This window comes from Anastrepha ludens, chromosome 6 (assembly GCF_028408465.1).
Source record: "Anastrepha ludens isolate Willacy chromosome 6, idAnaLude1.1, whole genome shotgun sequence".
Lineage (NCBI taxonomy): Eukaryota > Metazoa > Arthropoda > Insecta > Diptera > Tephritidae > Anastrepha > Anastrepha ludens.
In genome coordinates, this window is record NC_071502.1 from 60826016 (window position 1) to 60849349 (window position 23334).

Genomic DNA, 23334 nt, shown 5'->3' on the forward strand with positions numbered 1-23334 from the left:
TTACAAGAACTGAATTGAATAGAGTGAAAAATCAACCACTAGGGGTTAATGTACTTGATTTCGAATTACGAATAGCAAATTTATTGGGATTTCCTCCCACATATAACGCACACCCTCTTCAAATCTAAATTTGTCATTTTTCAGAAAATACAAAACAAAAAAACAAAAAATGGTTTTGGGCATATTAAGTACTTTAGAAAAATAAACAACTTTTTTTACTGGGAAGGAAAAGTTTTTAAAAAATCATACGAGTAAAAATTATGAAAATTGTTTTTAGAACTTGTTGAAAAACCTAATTTTTTGAATATTGACTCTTCTGATACAATTTTTACGTATTTCTTAAGGAACTATTTTTAGTTCTGACTCTTAATTTTGAGTTTGACTCTTTTGAAAAGGGTGTGTGATATTAATTATAGAGTTTTTCACATCTATCTAAAAATCACGATTGACTGAAATATTTCTGAAAATTAAAGGATTTTTCATTACAAATGGTCGTGGATATCGAGGCCAATCAAAATAAGTCAGCCACCCTTGGAATTCATTCGAATCTTGTATTTTACATGTTATTTTGAAACGCATCAGTGATCTTTTGTGAAATTTGTATATTCCTAGCAGAGGCTTTGCTCAATCCAGTGACGCAAATTTAAAATTTTTTAGTTACTTCAGATTGCGCAATACTGAAAATGGTGGTTGAAAGAACTAAAGGGGCCGCTAATGTAGAGAAATCAATCGCATTCGATTAGTCGATTAAAAAATCGATAACACAATTAATTAGGCGATAGTAAAAATAATAAATCAATACAAGTGGATAATCAATTAAAATCGATTTGTGCTATAAGGTTTAATATATTTAAAAAAGGGTTTTGTTAAAACAAAAATTCTCGAAAAACTTAATGGTTCAGTAGCCGTATATTACCACTTTCCGATTCGGTAGCCGTCTATTATCACTAAAGCTCTCTTTTATGTATGACAAATGACTTTCACTCAAAAAAATCTGATGTGTGATTTATTAGGCGAGCTTATAATTGAAGGTTTCTAATGAATTTGAGCGCTTCCTTCCATGTGACCAATGGATACAGAGCCACATTACTTAGATGAGTGAGTCTTCGTCTTGCGAAAGCAGCAAATTCACATACATATGATGGACTATGGTGTTTGTAGGCGCACTAAACTACGAATATTCGGCTCATGCGTAAAGGCAGTATTGTTGTACGGAAGCGACAGAGGCTACAATCGTTCATCAACAAATGTCTCCGCATTATCTGCAGAATATTCTGACAAAATATCCTCAGTAACGACGCACTGTGGAGATTAACGAACGAGAAACCCATCCTTAGGCAAATCAAACGCAGAAAGTGGCGACGGATTGGTCACACATTGAGAAAACCACCAGATAGCATCACGAGAATGGCACTGGACTGGAACCGTTCGCGATCGACCAAAAAACACTTGGAGAAGGTCGATGATGCGCAAACTAGCAGGGACGGTGTAAAAACAACAGCACAGATCCGTGTACGATGAAAGAGTCTTGTCGAGGCCTTATGCTCCCGAGAAGAGTGAAAAAGGGGGAAAATACTATGGTGTTTCATCGCCTAACTCGCACAAACGACAGACGCTTGATTCTATTTATCCTAGTTTACTGAAATGATAACGATGACTGCAATATCTGAACGGACTTTCTAAATTCATCAAATGATAAGAATTTTTTTGGAAAGTTTGTTTTCACAAGAGTCTGAAGCTAAACGATTTTCTAGTAAAACCCAGACTCAAATTATGGTGTGCACTGTCCAACATATGAAGTGGACTACTGGTTTATGTTACCCCCAAAGAGCAGCTGTTTTTTTATGTAAAGCCCTTTCATGTCAAAAATTCACTTGATGACTTGCCATGGCCTGCTAATGAGTGACCAGAAATCATTTCATGTGGCACAGTGAGCGTCGAATAACGAACTATACAGTAGTCGTGCACAAACACACTCGACTAGGGTGATCAACTAAGTGATACGCGCATGCAAATATTAATGGAAAAGTTGCACAGAGCTTCTATTGACTATTTTTGAGGTATAGCGATCCAGATTTAGCGATATTGAGTTCCTGTTATTCAATCTATGTCTAATTGCTACCACTATGGCAAGACCTATTAATACTTTTTTACAGAAGTTGCACGCCACATATGTACGGCTGAGTTGTTCTTATTCGAATATATTACATACACTCATCTAACTTTGAATTCACTTCTTGAATAAAATAAAAATAAATAGTATTTTAAGCAATAATTGATTTGTATTACCACCGCTCTTCTGCTTGTGTATCGTCTGGTACAGCCGTTTATACCATTCATGCTGATGTGGTTCCTTCACCTCCTGTGACGTGTGACGAATATCACAACATCATTAACGCCATTAGCAACATCAAAGCGCGCGACCGTTTCATTTAAAAGTGAAGTGTTGAAATATGTTATTTTGGAATTTGATTAATAGTTGATTGAATTAAGTTTTATATGATTGTTTTGCGCTTTTACCGATCTCAATATTATGGGCATTCCATCGTTGGTAACCGGTCCGATGCCGTCGACTTGGCGTCGACCCAATTGTGCCATTTTTCTGGGACGATCGTGCTCCGTTTCCGGTTCACTCATGTACTCATGTTTAACTTTAAAAACTGCAAATCAGTATTATATAGTGAGGTTGTTTGTTTTTGTAATATTGTTACTAATTTTTTGTATTTTTTGTTGTATAAAAAAGGTAAGGTATCAAGAAATCACTAAGGAATCCTTAATGCTACGACTACTATGCAACACTGATATTTTAAATAAATAAAACACATTAAATTACAATAAAAACAAATATACATGCAAACACAACATACACGCTCTTTCTTCTTCTTCTTCTTCTTCTTCTTCTTCCATTTTCTGTTCTTGCAAGTAACAAATAAAATATTATTCAATTAAATTTCTGCATATACTTTTTCTATTCTCTTAAATAATCTGAACTACTTGCGTGTATGTATAAGTAATTTGATTCCTTGGCATGCGAAAAAACTATTTGTTCCGATATAAGAGGGACAAATTAATTACGAAAAAGTGCTCGATATGCACCAAAACCCATATGATCCCGTAAAACCTTAAAACCCTTTTGTATGCCCACAGAGTTTATTCGCCAAGAAAAAGTGCGCAAGTGTCATCGTGAGAGTAAACGTTAGTATTTAATACGAAGGCGGGCGAACAATAGTCGTTACCGAGTTCACCCGCCTTATTTGTTATACTTACTGACTTCGTTAGGCTTATAAAATGGTTGACCAGTATCGTGTCGGCGTCGCGCTGCTGGCGAGTATAATGCCGATGTGGAAGCAGATCTTTCGAATGCTGTAGAGGGTGTGAGAAAATGTGGTTAGAGATGGAAAATTTTGTTAAAACGCGCCTGATTGCATTCTCAAAGCAAATATGTTCAAATATGTATATGTATGAATGTATGTACGATACTCTTTTAGACGAGACGATTACAATTTACAGCCCAGATGAGTTGAGTAAAAACAGTTAAATCGTTTTTATACAAAAGTCGTTGTTTCACACTTTCGCACATGCAACCGAATACATATAAAGTATATGACCAATGCGCTGTCATGTGTATAAATTGCTTTTCGTGAGTGGCGTGCTCGAAGACACGATTCACGGTTTATGATAACAAAAAAAAAGTCTCACGAAAAAAAAAAAACAATTGTTGACACAAACATAACATCGACAATGACATTTATATGTATGCAACTGATTTCGAAAATTGTTAACCACCCATACTTTTGATTTTATCCGCAACACTCTGACTTGGTCCTGTGCCCACGTGATTTAGCAATGACGACTCGGACGGTATGGAGTCACAATAGTTGGTGCTGCCTGTCGAGCCGATTGTGGTCGTTGGTGTACTTAAATTCGTATAGCTGTAGGCAGAGCGTGGAGAGGGTGCTGCGTAGGAGCTGTCCGCATCGGTGGTCGTTCCACCGGTACTCTGGCACCAGGGAGGTGGCACTTGTGGTGCTCCTTCGTTGGTCTGTGGCAGGACGTAACGGCGTGGCAGTGTTGGCGATTCGAAACGCACTGGCCGAAATTCTTTGCGACCGCTGCTCGGTGATGGCTGAGGCGTCCAAACGGGTGGCTGTGCAGATTGTTGTGGTGCTGGCGGTGGGGGTGGTGTGGGCGTGCTGACCTTCGGATGTATGTCGTTCAGGTTGTTGAACGATGTGTTGTTGGGTGTTTGGGTACCGGGTGTCCAGGTGCCTAAATGTGCGCATAGCCAAAAGTAATTATGTATGGAGGGTGTGAAGAGAAATAGATTGATTGAAATTACAAAGAAGTTGTAATTTTACGAAATGTATGAATGATGATGATGGTATGAAGGAGTGCGACGAAATGGATAGAAACGATCAGGATGACGACAGAGAAGGTTTTAAATGTGGATATTAAAGATATAGTAACATGACAAATCTGTTTTAGAACCACAAATATTGAATATATCAACTACTCCCCATACGGATATGCGTTTAAGGCAAAGAGGAGGTGAGTTTTATGTGAAAATACTAGAGAGGCAAGAAAACTTTAGTTAATAGACACAAGCAACAAAAAAAAATAATAGATTTCATATCGAACCAAGTCCCAGTGGAAGTAGTGTAATAAATGTTTTTTGGCTATGGAAACGAACAATAAATTCAAAATTCAGGAAAAATAATGTTTGATAGATCCATCCCGCATTTTTATTCGCACAAGACTACCTAGCATCGAAAGGTATGGTTAGACGAGAGATGTGCATTGCTGAGTTTTGCCGTAAAAATTTGTGCACAAGGTAAATAGTAGAGCTCGGCGAAACACAGCCAACAAATGATATACACGGCAATTATAAATATGTATGTGCTTACTTAATATTATTCAATACTATTCATTACTCTCTCAGCTTCTGAAAATCTGCACAAGTTAAGTCGGAGTTGTGTTTTACAATACCTAAGCTCCCTCTCGACACCTTCTAAGGACAGTATATTTCTTTCCTTTCGCCAAAAGTTAAACATTAAAAATAGAAGCTGGAAAAAGTAGTACAAAGCACATAATCAAAAAGAAGTAGTGCACTTTAATAAAGAGAAATCCGTGCACTCTCAAAGGTCTGGCAACCTTAACCATTGCGCGTTCTGGTGGTCTATCAGCTCTATTATTCACGTCGATAAGGTAAGATCCTATGGATTGATTTTGGGACTAGTTCTCTATGTCCCATCTATCTGTATGTTGCTTGCGTAGAAATATTTCTTATGGTTAAGAAAGGATATCATTCAAGTTAGGCTTCACAAGCAGGCCTAACAAAAGGTGCTAAGGGGAGGCAGCTACAGTTTAATGCAGCTTCCGAAGGGCCGATGGTTCTCATGAGAGGCTTTTTGGTGGCAGAAATATTCTCGAAGGCTTGCAATTGACTGCCGTTTGCTCTGCTGTTTTTATAATCCGATTAGTAGCCACTTAGCTACGGTGGCCTCAATAAAATGCCTTTCAAATTAAATGCCGCACTAACCTAAGCTGATGCCTTTCCAACCAAGTCATTGCGAATCTAATTTTAACACAAAGTGCTAACGATATGTATATTTTTAGAAGGAAATATTCGTAAATGATAAAATTTTCAATGGTCTTATGACGTGGATGTGTGAATAACGCTTGTTGGCTGGAATTTTTTTAAATGATATAATATGCCTGTGCGTATGTACCTATATATGTATGTATGTATATATACGCTAAAAATCTTTTCGAGGAGCTCCGTCAAAAAGAAACCACCCGCAGATGAGAAAAAATCTCATAAACTGAAATTCGCTAAGATTATTTATGCATAGACGAAGAATCAATTCGGCGAACCCATGAATGGATTATTTTAGTAAATAAGAAAAAAAGAAAAACTCAATGGGGTTTTAATGCCACAATATACTAATGTGTGTATGTACATAAATACAATAATTAAATTATATAAAAACTGAGTTCGTATAAAATCGCCAAAATCACTTTTTTGTTTTATTTTTTTTCTCTTTAATCTTTGCATTCGCCGCGCTTTTGTTTGTAGGGTAAATGATTATTTGCGTGCAACACTGAACTATCTAACGGCACAACAACAATATGCATACATATATGCAACCAAAAACAGCCACTCTTGGCAAGTAGTCAAGAAATGGATGGCCAATAGTAATGGCCAACGACAAAGTATGAATCATCCACTTTGGCAAACATAGCTACAATCCGCTACAAAAGAACTGGCCGACAAAAAGAAATCAACAAATAGACAGAACAACAAGCTCTAGTATAGACATTAAATACATACAGGTATTTATGTTTGCATGCACATATGAACACATACATATGTATGTAATCGTAAGCAGCATCATTTATATGCATAGTCTCAAAGCCACCAGTGAACACCGCCGAATAATTTCTAGCATTTTTTATTTCATTCTCCTTTTTCCTTGACTGTATTTCTACACAACAGATACTAAAATCGCAAGTGTTCACGTTGATGTGTACATTTAGTACTGTACGAGTTTGTTTGGCTAGATGTCCATTTGGTGGCAGTAAATGTGTGTGTATGCATGTAATTAAGACGCCTTCATAAGTGATGTTTTTAAATTTATCAGCCACCTGTAAATGAACGAACGCTATGAAGGTGTATGCCAGAGGCATCATTGACTCCTTGGCTGGGTATATCTCGAGGGAATTGACAACACTTTACCCTCACAGCGAGGCTGACTCAACACCTACCATTGCTTTTGATGTCTGTGGACTATTTATAGCCAGCCATAATCTGTTTTTGATCAATCAAAGTGTATGACAAAGGTGATATTTGCCATTTAATTTTAGTAGTTGCTCTGCGAGATTGTCATTATCTTGACTTTTGGGTTATGTAAAATCCATGTGGTTGATAAACTTGAATAACTATGCAGAACACACAAAGTATTTAGATAATCAAATTATATATGTATTTAAAATTAATTTCTCGTAAATTATTTGGAGACTCGAAAAACAAAAAAAGCATGCGTCGTTTTTCTGCGCCTGATGAAAAAGGTACTTGAAGAGATGACAAACTTGACAAACTTGTAGTCAATGAAATTTTTCTATTTTAACTTTAAAGTAAAATTATGTGTGTATATGTAGACCGTAGATATGTGCGACGGCCTTAGTCGATGGGTTGGTGCGTGACTACCATTCGGTAGTTGAAACTTCGGACATGAAACACTAATTGTTGGAAAAGGTTTTTTCTAATAGCGGTCGCTCCTTGGCAGGCAATAGCAAACCTATGAGAGTATTTCCAAAAAATACTCTTCATAAAAAAGCATAAAACTGTATTCCTTGCCATTGTGGAAAGAATAATGTAAGCGCCAATATTCACATTTTTTACGCCTCACGCGAAAACTCAGAGTATTTGAGATACATCTTTATTTTTGGGCTCCGAATATTTACTGTTTTATTTATCAAGTAGCAATGCACTTGCAGAAAATGGCTTATGAATTTCAACTCTTAGCTTCATTTTAAGGTTAAGAATTTATAACGAAATTAATCGAATAAACCGAAGCATGAAAATACGCTCGTAGGATTTAAGCGATTGAGAGTATCATTACAGTTGTGTTTTTTTTGTCCTTGTTCACTACTCTCGGGAGCGTTGGGCCGCGACAACACTCAGTCTTGCGTTGGTTTCGTTGATCTCTTTTTGATTTCTGTAGCCTGCCGCTACATCATAACATATCTCGCAGTTATTTTAATCGTTTGTGAATTTCTGTCTATGTTTTCTTAAAATTCATAATTTAAGCGTAAATGTGCAAGTGATATCTAATTGTCTTGGTGTTTTCAATACATGTAAGTTACAGTGTACGTCACCCGTTTTGACTTATTTCTTGCTTTTAAGTTGAATTTGAAGCTTCAGTGTATTTAGAGACTTAAGAGAATTTCATGACAAATATTTCATTTTTGCCCGCTATAACCCTCTGTTATGAGTTTATTTGGCCCTTTATCGCAAAAGAGACAAAAAATACCCGTCTATTGAGGAGTTAGATGATTAAAATATTCTACAAAAAGGTTATCCGTAGTTTTTTACATAAAACTGTTGAAGATATCATATATCCAAAATGCAAGCATCACTCTTCCTATGCCGACTGTCCAAGAAGTGGAATTTTGTTTGCCTTCGCTACTAGAATCAATTGCCAGAACCCTGTTATTTTGGAAAATATTTGATTTTATCGTCCAATGTAATTGAACTGAGATTAAGGAAAAAGAATTTTTTGTAAACATTTTTTTCAAATTTTAATAAAATATGTATAAAAAGTTGTTTCTAATTGGACATACAAATATAGAGGAAAATGAAATTGAAAATTGCTTATGAGCTTGCTAGGAAGGGGTCGACTGAATTGGTCTCCTACCCAGTTATCGGCATCCCCTTGACTATTGTTGAAGGGGAATTGTACAACTTATTTCTCTGGAAAACACAGGACACATGGAGCTCCGTTTCTTCGTGTACCACTTCAAAAACCCTTTGGTCCCAGTATTATACAATAGACGCAGGACGCAGATTGTTCTGAGGACTGCTCGCCCTCCAATTTCCAAACCCAAAGCTGTATTTACCGGTCATTGGACGCTCGGCACACATACAGGAAGTCTAGATTTGCCATTTAATCCCCATTGCAGAAGCTGTAGAGACCTTCAAGAGAAAGAGACTGTTACGCATTTTCTCCGTAAATGTCCGCGTTTATCAGCTAGGCGATTAAGGTCACTGGGAGCTCCTTTCTTCAACAGTCTGGGGCAGTGCTCCAACCTGGATTCCATCAATCTTCTCTATTACATTAACAGCCTTGGTTGGATATCTGACCGTTGGAGCCCTCAAAGTGGTATCAAAACGACAAGTTTGTGTTACTTGGGGAGTGTCAGGCTGGTACTTCAACCATTTCACCTAACTATCTATATTACCTACAATTAGAGTGAATATATGCATTATAAAAAACTACGCATAATGATCATTCGTCGTTTGGAAATTCTAAGAACTTTTTACCATTTCAGGACAACACCAAGAAAAGAAACTCTTTGAAGTCAGTGTTAACGGGTCAGTGAATTTACTCAAATGGGATGTTAGGCATTTTTCAAAACGTGAAATGCTTCCATTCATCTGCTGAAGTTTGAAGAAATATCTGAAGTTCAGAACTGTTTCGAAATACTTTTATATTGAATTTAAAAAAATAACTATGGATTAAGGGGGTAGTATGGTTAATTCGGTGTAAAACAAGCATATTTTTCGAAATTTTTTTTGTCGACACAGTTGATTTATTCCAAATTTTAAAATTACTTCATTATAAAGTCATATTTAAAGAGTATTGTGTGAAATTTTCATTGATTTTTATGAAGAAATGAGTTGGTGGCAGCGAATCTTCGCGGACGTCTCATAAAAAAGTTTTATTGCGGTGTCTCTCAGAACTCATTACTGGATCAACTAAAATCAAAAAACCAAATTGATTTCATCAGCTAATAAAGTTTCGCAGGTAACAACGTCGAAATTTTTTTTTTTTTTTTAATTTTTTAAAGCGCTTTGAAGTCAAAACACCGATTTTTCATAAAAAAAACTTGAAAACTTTGTTGTTTTAAAATATGACAAAATTTAAAAAAAAAAAAACTCGACGTCATTACCTCGTGAATAAAGTAAAGAAACAAAAAAACCAAATTTGAAAAGAATCGGTGCAGTAGATATGAATCTACAGTGGACACCGACCGTAAAAAAGGCAAGTGTGAGAAAAACGCGTTTAAAGATTTCGGCAGCGTGAAATCCGGTTGGAGAGGTAGATACTTAATCCTTTGTGTCTTTGTCAATTTTACTCTAATGCACTTCAAACTTTCACACAATAATCTTAAGATGTTATAGAATAATTTAAAAAAAAACAAAATATGAAAAAAAAAAAAAAAATACCATACTACCCCCTTAATTGGAGCCACAATAGTTTAGTACAAGCAAGGAACTTCTCAAACAAGGAAGCAGCAGCTCTTCATGTTAACGTACCAAAATTCGAACACCAGCATGCTAATAATCATTTGGTTCAAATTGGATTGATATTCTGTAAATATCATTTCTAAGAGCTGCTTAGCTCATTCCCTTGTTACTTGACAACTGCCATGTGTTGACATTGAATTATAGTCACGTAGGTACAACGAAAGATAGTTTTGCGGATACGGTTCGAAAAGGTCTCGTGATGGGCATAATAACCATGCTCAGAAATTATTAAAAGATATTTTAAAAATATTCGCCTCCAGTGATGGCATAGGTCTATATCAGCGAATTTGAAAGAATCAGCTGATTCACTGGCAGTGCTTGTGATTTGTTTATTACAGAGTTCGGTAAAAACTGAGATTGAGACAGTGCCCATGTTACCGTCTGAGCAACGACTGATTGGAAGAGCGTGAGAATACATGTAACGGACGAACGTAATTGTGCTGTCAAGTCTCCTAAGACGTACCTATACTTTGCGCTACAATAACCATAATGCAAGTTCCAAAAACAAAAGTAATTTTTAATAAAATGAAGTTAACCTACACTTTAATTTAGTGCATGCTATGTCAGCCTTGAAATCCAATGAAGAATCTCTCTTGCCAACAAGTGCTACTTTGGACTAAGTAGGCAATTGACTAGTAAAGTCCTCTCTCGACGAACAAAACTGAAAGCTTTGTAGGGTGTTAGCTTTCATCTTGCCCGTCCTAACGTATGGCGCAGAAGCTTGGCCGATGACGATATCCGATGAGGTATCACTTGGAGTGTTTGAGAGAAACATTCTGCGGTAGATTTTTGGACGGGGAATATCGCAGGCGATGGAACGATGAGCAGAATGAGCATTACGACGACATAGACATAGTGCAGCGAATAAAGATCCAGCAGCTTATTTGGCTAGGTCATGTCGTCCGAATGAATACAAACGCTCCGACTGTGAAAGTATTCGATGCGGTACCAGCTAGTGATAGCAGAGGAAGGCCTCCTCTGCGTTGGAATGATCAGGTGGAGAAGGTCTTGGCTGCACTTGGTGTGCCCAACTGGCGCCGGTTAGCTCGAGAAAGAAATTACTGGCGCGCATTGTTAAACTCGGCCAAAATCCCGTAAGCGGTTATCGCGTCAATTAAGAAGAAGAAGAAAGTCGTAAGTATGTCAGCTACTTTTTATGAAAAGTAGTAGAAAAACATCCAATAACATATTTTTGGGGTGTTTCTCGCCACTTTTCTCAAACTCGCACAGAAAAAGGCGCTGTTAGCCACCTAAGCTGTGATTTTCAGGACCGTAGGTTAAATCTTTGAATTTCTGTCTGTTACCTCGGATCCGAGTTTCAATTTTCATAAGCTTAACTTAAACTAATTTAATAACTTGCAATTCGATTGTAACTAATGGGTCTCGAAGGGTTAAATGCAATTTATGCCAAACTTAAATTTTTTCTTGTTTTTTTAAACTTGAATTGTCTTTCTCTAGAATGTGCGGCCTTTGAAAAAACTTTAGGTTTTTACCACACACTTTTCTAAAAATCATAAAGTGATGGGCGCTTTGGACCCCAGAAGGACTTTTATATAAGCAACAATTTATCGTCTAGGACATTGAAACGTATTTTCGTGGTAAGATGAGAAAACAGCCCTAGAAAATGTACTCTCAACGAGATGCTGTTTCCGCCAAATTTTTGTTTAGGTTTCTGTTTTTGTTCATTGCTCTCAGCGGGCAATGATAAGCGTCCGAGTGTATTTCTGCCATGAAAAATCGCCTCATAAAAAAGTATTTGCTGTTCGGAGGCGGCATAAATCTGTAAGTAAACATCATTTGTGGTAATTATCACACATTAAATAGGAGGGAAGGTCGCGCAAATAACCTAAAAGGATGTAAGTGTTATTTCCTTCGGTGATAAGAGGAAATGTATTAACTAAATATTTTCAATAGAATTTCGTAACGCATCATGATGAGGTTTTTTTTTCAATATCGTTTTATTTTTATATAAATATTGAGAAAGTGACTTTTTCTCATACCTTTTTGTCTTTTCAATTTAATTTTATTTTACATATCACAAATCTCCACTAATGCCGTTTTATATGATACCTGTATATCATTTGATGGTATGAAGTTTTTTTACAAGTGTCTTCAAAAGCTTTAAAGCGAATGCGTCACATAAATCCTCTCTATCAGGCCATTCATACATGCATAAGTTAACCACAATTTCAAAACACCGCTTTATTTAAACAAAAAAAAAACCATCAATCCTTTCAAGCAAAGTACTATTTCGAGTCACTTTTATTTCCAACACCGTCTCTTGCAATCTCACATCACTTAATTAAGTTCCACTCGCTTACAAACATACTTGGAAGCACACTTTTAACGCAGCAATGTCCTTTTTTGTCCAAATACAGGATATTTTTTCTATACACAAAATAAAGAAGGAAACTTTTATCCGCTTGGGCTTTTTATATTCGCTTTTTTTCAAATCAGAGAATACTCGGCGTTACGCGTTTGCTGGCTGACTCCGCGCGCGTTTGGAGTCGACTGAATGTTGCGTGACATCGCGTAAGTAAACACTCCACAAAGCTGCTTGGAAGCGAAGGCAGAAATGCTGTCACTATTATTGTTGTTGTCGCGCTGTTGTTGCTACTGCTGCTGTTGTGGCAGCTAAATGGTCACCACAGGCGGAATAAATGCACTGCAAAATCACTACCTTGTTGAAAAAGCGAACGGACGGACGGATGGATGGATTGATGGGCGGACGGACGGTCGTAGGTCAGGCTAGGTATTCGGTAGATCCCAATGAGACGCAGGCACACACCCAGCTCGAGTGGCGTTCAATGAGTGCAACAACAACAACAACAACAATAACAACACTAACAGCTACCACTAGTTTGCATGTAGTTACGGAACAAGGCGATCAATTACACAAAAGCGAAATGGCAATGCGACAACCGGTGGCTTAGCGAGTGAGCGAATGAGTGCGTCAGGGGCGAACAATGCAAATCAAGCGGACTTTTTATTCTTACTTTTTGTTAATTTCAATCCATTTATTTTTGTTTGTTTGTTTTGTTTTTACCTTTTACAAACTTGATCACTCAAGCATCATTCAATCGTGCGCGTCCATGTCCGCGCTGTTTGTGTACGCATACAATTTGAACATTGACAACATTTTGTGACTCCCTGCCGCACCCTACAGTTAATTTTATTGAATTGTCTGTGAACAATTAAACCAATAGCAACAACAAATCTCATTACGGTCGATTTGTAGTCCATATTCGCATATTGTCTAATTATTGGTTCTTTGGAATGTTTGATTCGCTGCTATTCGGTGCGCCTCGCTCAGCCGTGGTTTTTTGAACGCTGCGCACTGCAAAATTAAAATATTCCACAAGGGGCGCACAGCCGCGGGCCATGAAGCAATCGAACGCGCTTCCGGTATATGCGGGCGCGTACACAGTACAGTAAGTGACGGTGGTGCACACAAGCTCACATATGAGCAAGTCGTTCACAATGAAAGCGACCGCTCCAAGGCGTTCCACCGCGCCGCTAGTCATGCCACTGCGCGCACTGGCAGAGGTAGAGCGCAGAGCAGCGGTTGCTAGTGGGTAAGAGACCGCCGTCGGCAGTCGACGGTCGGTAGCCGCAGTCAGTCAATCAAATCAAATTAAATCAATCGGAAATACGATTTTGTTTAATTTTTTGCATTATTCGCCTTTTTTTACAGTAAAATACAAAAAATAAAATTATAAATTAAGAACACTAAAATAAGAACAAATGAAAAATTACAGAAAAAATGTATGCTCGTAAAAATTTCAGAGCGCGACTGCAAAACAAGGCGCGTACAAGGAGCGCCGCTACAACAGTGCATTGAAGTTAACGAGCACCAACCTGCCCTGAATACAACTCCAGCCGCCTCAATAGTGATCCGTTAAATTTTTATATTTACATGCACATACGAGTAGGCATTGTGTGACTGTTGACGCGTTCAATGCCCGCGAGCCTACCGCTTTCGCATTGAATCAGTGCTGTCAAATGATGCGCTTTGTTGGATAGGCTCGTAAAAATCGCTAAAAATGTTATTGATTTTCTGCAAACACAGCCGGACACTATTTAGCGTAAAGTAAATGAGATATAATGGGACGCAACGCGTAGACAAATTACAAAATAAAACAAAAATAAAATACGAGAAAGAAAAAAAAGCCAGTTAATAGGAATAGATAGAAAAAAATTCTAAAAAAACGCTAGTTAGGATTAGCTGCTTTCATCCGCTTTAGCGCCACGCTCATGCGTTAGCTGCCTGCCTGAGTGGCAGGTTGTTTATACGTTTTGTAACATTTTGCGCAGATTTAATGTTGTTTATGCACATACACACATACGTTTTCTATGCTTTTGCGTTTAGGCCCTTAATAAGGTGCGGCAAATTGAATTGATTTTTCGTAGCATAGATTCAGTAGATAGCATTTTTCTAATGTAAATAGTGACCTAATTCGGGTAAGAATAAAATAGATGCTAAGTGGGTGTGATCAAGGTTCAGTAGTTGAGGTGCGCATTTGGTGCATTTACTGTTTAAAAGCAGTAATAAATTAAATTAAAATTTGCTGTGTATTATATAGTAAACTGAAATCCAACTGTTCTTCATTCTGCAGCCTGAACCCGCTTAACTAATGCGATTCAAATCTGTTAGACCCAGTCCTTTGAGCTGTTTGAGTTGAATTGGTCACAAAAATCAGGCAATTGCACCCCGCTATACGTTTTCTAGCTAGGCCTTCTAAAGTCTCGGGCTTATGACAATAAATAATCAATACTCGACCAAATACCTGGAAATGTACATAAACCAGCCAGCGCTCAAATCGAGCTCGCTTAGGCAGCAGAGCCATAGAATATTGGAATCTCGGATTCGTTTAACCGCCGTATTATGGCTTTTAAAAAAAAGCATACCGTGAGTTATACCAATTCGAAAAATCCTTATTGAAAAACTCTATCAGACCTGCTTTGTCTTTCGACTAGTTTTCCTGGTGGTATTCTCAATTCTGAGTGAGAACGGAAAATTCGTATAATTTAACATAGATTCGATAAAAATGGGCAAGCTTAAAATTAGCGCTAAGATTTTTATATTTATTCGTACTTAGCCAAGGCCCTCTAATTTGAATGGCGTTTACTGTTTTGTCAGGCGGGATCTAGTTTTCGAGATAAGAATATTTGAAAATGAAAATGAAATGAGAGCTCATTTAGAAACCAGCTTACATCATACATTTTGAAATCGAAAACGATATAAATTTTAATGGATATATAAAATACGGTGCAAAAAAAATAAAAAAAAATAACGCATTTGCTTAAATTTTAATATTTTTGATATAACTCGTTCAACTTTAAAGCTATACTGCTAAGATTTTTATTACAGGGTCCGACACTCGAAGCGTAACCAACTTCAGACCGCTCGCGACAGTAAACGCGAAAAAAGAAAATCAGTAATGGATTCCAAACGTAATAATTTTATTGCACTATATTTGGCTGGAAAATCACAACTAGCGATTTTTCGTGAGCTCGAGAACCTTAAAATAAATAAAGTTTTTGTTTATCGCACCATTAGTCGTTACAATGATACTGGTAGCATCGCGAAACGTCATGGAGGTGCTCAACAAAAGACTGAAACGTCACGTGAAATAGTTCAAAAAGTGAAGAAGTGCCAACCAAATGGTGGAAGAACTGAAAATATCTGACCGTAGCATCGGCCGCATACTGAAAAATGATCCAATAGGCGCATGATCTCACACCAAAGCAGCAACAAGTTAGACTTGAGAGCGCGAAGGAGTTGCTTCGCTGGCCGAAAGCGGTAAATTTCCGAACATTGTGTTTTCTTACGAAAAAATTTTTCAAATTGAGCAATTCGTAAACTCCCAAAACGTTAGGGTTTATTTTACAGATCGTTCATACGACAATTTGAGTCATCGATTGGCCACCAGCGGGCAGCACTCGCCACAGGTAATGGTTTGGACCGCTTTAACCGCAGATGGGCGCTCTACAATCGTTTTCATCAAGCCTGGCGTCAAGGTAAATGCGAAATATTATCGGGGAAGTATTCTGGAGGTTGCTTTGAAGCTGTGGGCAGACAAAAATTTAGGTGCCAGACCATGGACGTTTCAACAGGACTCGGCATCGTCTCACAAAGCTCGAGTGAACCAAGAATGCCTAAAAAACAACGTTCCGAGCTTTATAACGGCCACACAATGGCTCTCAAATTCACCAGACGCGAATCCGATGGATTATTCTCTTTGAGCCATCTTGGAGAGTAAGGTCCGAACTTAAAGATTCACCAGTCTCGATGTGCTGAAAAAAGCCATTGTCCGCGAGTGGGCCAAAATACCTGCAAGTCACATTCTGGCAGCTTGCGATTTGTTTCATAGTCAAGGCAAAATGTGGTCATATCGAGCAAAAGTAAATTGATTCTTCATTTTGTATCAATTTCACACGTTTTTTACTTTGAATTGAATAAAAGTAATTTTCCAAACTAAATGTATGGGCTTTTTAATTGGTTGCACAGTCATTTGTGAAAGCATCAAGTTCTGATGACTTCCATTATCAAGCCAATCGAACACAATGGAGGACGCTAGTTAAAGACCACCTATCGAATCTTTTGCCCAAAAAAAGTTGAAAAATCCCAGTACAGTGTAAACAGCTGGTTCCAGTAATACTTGCGTTTGGGGTTGGCCATTAGGCGCGGATAATTTGTACAAATTCGAGAAAAGATAAAATATTTTGACATACATATTTTCACAGAAAACATTGGTTCCACAACTCCAATGCATTTTTATAAATTTCGATAAATATTGAAATTCAAATCAAAATGAGAATGAAGTTACGAACCCACAAATATGTATAGTATATGCTCGAATATTATTTGAAATACATTGAAGCAAGGATAGTTCATAGAAGGTAGAGCAACGACAACATTTACATGTACTTTGTTTTTGTTTAGGTGGTGGCATTTTTTTAATAAAATTGTAACTGGTATATAAATAATAATACTAACAAGCAATTTGAATTTTTTTTTGTTTTTTTTTTAACAAAATATTTTATATTTAATTTAAATATTTGTACGAAAGACATACAAGTAAAAATAAAATGTATGCTACTCGCTTTGCATGAGGTCTGCAACTGTTATGCGCCTTAGCCGTTTATGCGTAGTAGTCAGCTGAAGTAAGCTGGATGCAGCCACGTTGACATGGGTTTTTAGACGCTCTTTGTGAGCTGTGGCAAATTGTTTCGTCACCTCAGTGACAGTTAGCATGCCGAGCTCGTCACGTTTCTTTTTACGTGGGCTTTCCAGCGCAGTTTTGCACCAAGTATTTGGCTTCATTGGCATATGGGATTGTCGATTCATCTTAAAGATTGGTTTGAATTCTGTATTGTTCAAAGAAAAAAGAGGTTGTCTGTAAAGTCGGTTTACTGACGATAGTTTAACGTGACAACGTCATAAGAAAATATTGATGGAATGGTTGCAATTTTCAAAACAAAATTTTAGTTTTATTTGTTTGATAGATATTTTGTATGAATATAGAGGAGGAGGTAAATGGAATTGCAATGGAATTGATCAAGTTACATTCACACAAACGTGAAAAATGACGACACATTTATCAAGTTCATGAAAGATATCTTCAATTTCGATTGTGCATCAGACGTTAATAAGTCAAAAACATTAAGAGGCACCATCATCGATTTGCCTTTTTCAAGACACTTTGCACTCGAAACACTCCCTTTCATATCCTACTTTTTCTATCATCGTCCTATTCTCAACAGAGAAATGGTTCATTACCATGCACACAGGAAGAAGACATGTGCAAATACAAGTATGTGAATTTATATACCTACATATGCACATATACATACATATATACGCTCACTTAAGTAGGAGAGAGCAAGATGTCGAACGTTGCCGTTCGTTTGCTTTGTTCGTTCCGCGCTTTCGCTTGCAGTTCATTCAAGGTAACGGCAATGAGCAAGGTAACGACAAATGAGCAAGGTAACGACAAATGAGCAAGGTAACACTAATGAGCAAGGTAACGACACATTTTTTCGAGACGTTATCACGTCAAAAACTATGTGATTTGCTCTTTTTTAGTTCAATCCTTCATATTTTGGCGCTTGAGGCAATCTGGTTGACAGCATCTTGGAGATTCATCGTAAAATCTGTCATCGAAATATGACGAAAGCATCTCGCAGAATTGTGCGGGCAGCATCGAATTCAGCTTTCGGAGTAGCCTTAAGTGCTATACTCTGTCGTGGCTTGATTTTCTAAATTTCAATGGGAATTTAAGTAAACAAAGAAGCAGGATACTTTGACATTAAAACCACCAAATCGCGAGAAATGAAACGAATAAGCTGCTATACCAAATCAACTTGTATGAACTCGCCTTGCATGTAAATATCAAACTTTTCGATGAGTACTGCGTATGCGCTGAAGTCTAATGTACCTTATCCGAAAAAATGATTGAATAAAATTTCCGTTCAAAAGATTTATTAAACTAATTCAATATAGACTAGAGCAATAGAGCCTAAAATATCTTTTCAACATTATGAAGATTAATACAGAAAATATTGGCGAGCAACAACAGGGTTAATTTGCCAACTACACACTTTTAATTTCCATTACTTACAAGTAAAACTTTTCAAACGTAGAAAATATGGTCGGAATCGAAATGCAGAACAGGACTGTATGGTATAAAGGGTGGTTATATTTCAAGGGCCGATGTTGAATGTGAACCACACCTAAACGTCAACGACACCGTTGGACTTCTTTCTTTGGGGTTATTTGAAAGAAAAGATGTACGCCAATAACCCAGCAACAATTCAAGCGCTAAAGGATGAGATAATTCCGCACATTAACGGCATAGAATCTCAATTATGCCTCAGCGTCATCGAAAATTTGGACCATCGGATGGAGGTGTGCCGCCGAGGCCGCGGCGGCCCTTAGACCGATATTTTGTTCCATATGTAATTGAGCCATACTAATATTATCATAATAAAGAGAAATGACTATAATTTCCGAAAAAAATTGTATTTTATTCAAAATCAACACCTGCCCTTGAAACTTAACCACCCTTTATATGCAACCAGTAGTGGCACTGCGGTCATTGCGGGGTTCATCTATGTCCATAGTAGAATAACTCATAGACAAAGTAATATATCTAAGCAAAAACAAATGCAATGCAAAAGGTAAGGGGTCCTACCCTCAGAAATCATTAAAGACGCACTCGCGTTTTTTAAACGACCAGTTTACGGAATGAAATAAATTTGCTATGAAAATAAATTTGCTGCTAAGAGCGTTCAAAAGCGGTGTTTCTACAAACATTTTGATTTTTTTAAATTAGGTCTATTATCTTTTTCGATCCTTTTTTTAATTTCGGTGTTAATCGTTGTTTTTTTTACCGAGAATTGAAAACTCAGTTTTACATTCCTAAAATATAAGATTTCAATTCTATGAGCTACCAAAAATTTCAAAGTCCTTACTAAATTATTGCTGATGTGGTAGTGAAGTCGATTATGAATACCGTTTTTGACGGTTTGACTAAGAAGAACAAAACGTCATTCAAAACTATTAAAATTACGGCGCGGGATTTGCTTTGTACAGTAGTAAGAAAAATAAAAATTGAGTGATTTTTGCCATTTTTTTCGCTGAGGTGTTGAGTATTTCCTTCAATATAAAATACTTCCGACCATGCGCTTCATTTGGCAGAAAATTCTCAACACCGCAACCAACCAAAATTGTCAAAATAAAACCGCGATTATTTTGCGCGTAGGTGTAAATATGCAGGGTTTCCGGAAAAGTCGTGTTAGATAATATACTTAAGTACAGAGTGCGCCACCTTTTATGTCGGTATAAAAACATTGAATAACTTTGAAAAGAAAAAAACAACTGATTTGTATAACTGAGGTATTTATATTTGGTTTGCTTATTTACAGTTTATCAAAACTATTTTTTGAATACAATAGCAATCAAGTGGTCATCTTTATTACCAATTACAAACTACGACCTTTTTTCTGCGTTTGTCATAACCTTGTTAAGCATTTCGGGTCTTACAGCGGCGATTTCGGCACGAATGTTTGCCTTAAGCTAGTCAATAGTCTGCGGCTTGTTGGCGTAAACCCTTTTCAGATAACCCCACAAAAAGAAGTCCGGGGGGCTTAAGTCAGGTGATCTGGGGGCCAGTCGATGTCGCCTCTTTTTGACATTAGACGTCCCGGGAATTTTCGTTGCAGAAATTCAATTATTGCATTCGCAGAGCGGCTGTTTGGCCGTATTCCAAGCGACGTGAATGGTCTGTCGGCAATATTCTTTGTGTCAATTGCACTTTATACGGAAACAATTTTTGATCATCCTTTAAAAAGGGCCGCATTGTGGTTTCACTGACGCCAAAATGCTGAGCGCGACGACGATACGACACTGTTGGCTCCTGAGCAACGCTCTCCCTCACTGCTTCAACAAGTTCATTGGAACGTATTGGTCTTATTGAACGGCATATCCTACTGTCCTGTGCTCAAAAAAATTCGACACCAAACGTCGAATAGCATTGTCAGACGGTGCCTGTTTGCAGCGATACTTTTTGCGATATGCGCGTTGAGTTTGAACAATAGAACGACTATTTTCGATGTATAGCGTCACTATACACTTTCGGTGTAAAGCGATCCATGGTTGAAATTGTACTGAATTGAGGTATCGAAAATATACTCGTAATGTTGAAGTCGAGCGGTTGATAAATGACAAAGTTATTCAGCGTTTACATACCGACATAAAAGATGGCGCACCCTGTACATTATTCTTTAGGTAATTTTTAATTATTTAGTTATTTAGTTACATGGCATTATGCGCAACAATTAATCGTTTTCGAGATATTCAATTTTAAAGATTCTTAAAAAAAAAAATATATATATATATATACAAATATATATATCTTTATTATAAGTATATAATTTTTTTTTTTTTTTTGTGTAAATATTTTATTTGCAATCTATCTTAATATAATGATATTCAGCAAATTAGGTCTTATAATCTAATAGCAGCGGTAGTATTTGCACAAATGCAAAACTACATATAAAATTACGATATTTGTTCTAAGATTTGATCTTAAATGTATTAAATTTCATTTGTACTAATGAGTTGCTTATCTTCATATAGGAACTTATATATTTTGTTTTTTATTTAGTGTTGAATAAATAATTTAATTCAGCAAAATTAGAGAAATGGCAAGTCTAAGATATGATTACGCTTCAGTCGTATTGTTTCATTACTTGAGTCTAATAAGCATATAGCATTCATATTTACATGGTTTGACAGCCGTGCAAGATATCTGTTAGAAAAGTTTGGAATTTCACTCTTTACAAATGGGATATCTAAGTCCTTGTGTATTGTTTCATTTGTGACAAACCAAGGGGCGATAACAAGAGCACGCAAAGTTTTTGATTGGTAGCGTTGCAGGATTTCTATATTCGATTTGCAGCAGTTCCCCAAAGCTGTATACCGTAGGTCCATACAGGCTTTAAAATAGCTTTATATAGTCTTATTTTGTTTTCAAAACTAAGCTGAGATTTGCGACCAAGCAGCCAGTGCATTCGCTTGGTTTTATTTTTAAGCTGTTCTTGTTTGGCCTTAATATGGGATTTCCAAGTAAGGCGTCGATCTAAATGCATTCCTAAATATGTCACCTTGGTATTCGTTGGTATTACAGCATTATTTAAAAATATTCTAGGGCAGTTATCTTTTCTTAACGTAAATGGGTAGACTTGTCGGAGTTAACTTTGATCCTCCATTTATCAAGTCAAATTTCTAAAATATTTAATTGGTTTTGCAGCAAAGAGGATGCTGTTGCAGGTGAATCGCTAGAAGCTATGAAGGCTGTATCGTCGGCGTAAGTAGCCACTTCCACTTCTTATTATATATAAATTTATATACATTTTTCTTTCACTAGTGCGTCCAGTTATTTTGGAATGTTAGTTCAGAGGTAAAATGTGTTCCTATTTATAGTTAAAGAATATGTCATTTAATAGGAATCATAAATAGAATTTTAACCAAGCCCTGGCAGTTAAAATTGGCTGCTTGATAAAATTTGAATTTACGATTTTTCACTAAGTCTTTCCTACTTCTCATCATTTACAATTTTTTTTTATATAGATACATATTGTATATAATTGGCGCTTACACCCTATTTGAGCGTTTGACCGAGCTCCTCCTCCTATTTGTGGCGTGCGTCTTGATGTTGTTCCACAAATGGAGGTACATACAATTTTAGGCCGAATCTGGACGGCAGATAATTTTTTATGTGGAGCTTTTTCAGGCAGAAATACACTCGGACGTTGCCATTGCCTGCCGAGGGGCGACCGCTATTAGAAAAAACTTTTTCGTCATTTTATTGTTTAGTATGTCTTTTTTTATCCAAAAAGGTATAACACTTAAAATAAGGGAGTATTCTGTAGGCAGACTGCGGCTCAACTAGTAGAGGGTAAACTTTCAAAATAAGGAAACAAATTAAGAAATACGTGACTGAAACGGAAAACATAATAATTTAAACTTTTTCATTCATTATATATTAATTCGTTCCGAACATGGAAAATTAAATTTAATTCGATCGATTTATTTGTTTTTTGTTTTCTTTGTATTTTTATAGTGTTAGTTATGTTTCAGTTTTTTTCCGAAAATATTAGGTTTTTAATCAAGGGCTTTCAAACGGTTTAAAACCTGAATAAATAGCTGCGATTAATCCAAAACTGATTTTTTGGAAACGGTCCCTTCTATCTGCTGGACTCTTATAAACCTCAAATATGCACACATGCGTGAACTTGAGTATTTAGTTCACTACAAATACATATGTTACAATTCCACCCACACATGCACACCTGGCAATGGCCCTGGACCAGAATTTGATAAAATACAACGTTGAAATCGTCAAAAGGGTGTTTCAAGCAATATTTTTATAAAATTTCGCACTTATGAATTTATACTTCGTAGTATTCTAGCTGAAGAACTTAAGGCACATTGGTGTGATATCATCTAATAAATAATTATTTACATATATATGTTACTAAATTAGTGACTACATAGTGATGTGCTATTGTTGTTCGCACATTTGGTAGATGAATATGCAGAGGACATCCCACTTCCTCTGTTCTCCATTCAAATGCTGCCAATAAAAATACGATTACCGACAACAGTATACATATACATACATATATGTTCATAAGCTTAACGGTGGCAGCTGTTAATGTACCAGTAAGTCTTTATTATGTTTGTTGACGCCAATACAAAAAATAGAAAAAAAACATGATAAATGTAGTTCGATGCC

General features: G+C 36.8%; 1 protein-coding gene across 20 annotated transcripts in view; it reads right to left on the reverse strand.

The window, feature by feature from the left end:
- The window catches only part of LOC128868776 (sorbin and SH3 domain-containing protein 1), a 139151-nt gene that overhangs the window by 45530 nt on the left and 70287 nt on the right, over window positions 1-23334 (reverse strand). For 10 of the 20 annotated variants that reach the window (XM_054111283.1, XM_054111260.1, XM_054111263.1 and 7 more), the window contains 4 exons: window positions 3793-4269; window positions 3268-3363; window positions 2521-2660; window positions 2290-2362 (listed from right to left, as the gene is read on the reverse strand). The exons of 3 other annotated variants lie outside the window; for them this stretch is intronic. In XM_054111283.1, coding sequence (XP_053967258.1) covers window positions 2290-2362; window positions 2521-2660; window positions 3268-3363; window positions 3793-4269 — 786 coding nt within the window. The remainder of the gene's footprint in view (window positions 1-2289; window positions 2363-2520; window positions 2661-3267; window positions 3364-3792; window positions 4270-23334) is intronic. 7 more of the 20 variants (XM_054111278.1, XM_054111270.1, XM_054111269.1 and 4 more) reach the window with 4 other exon arrangements.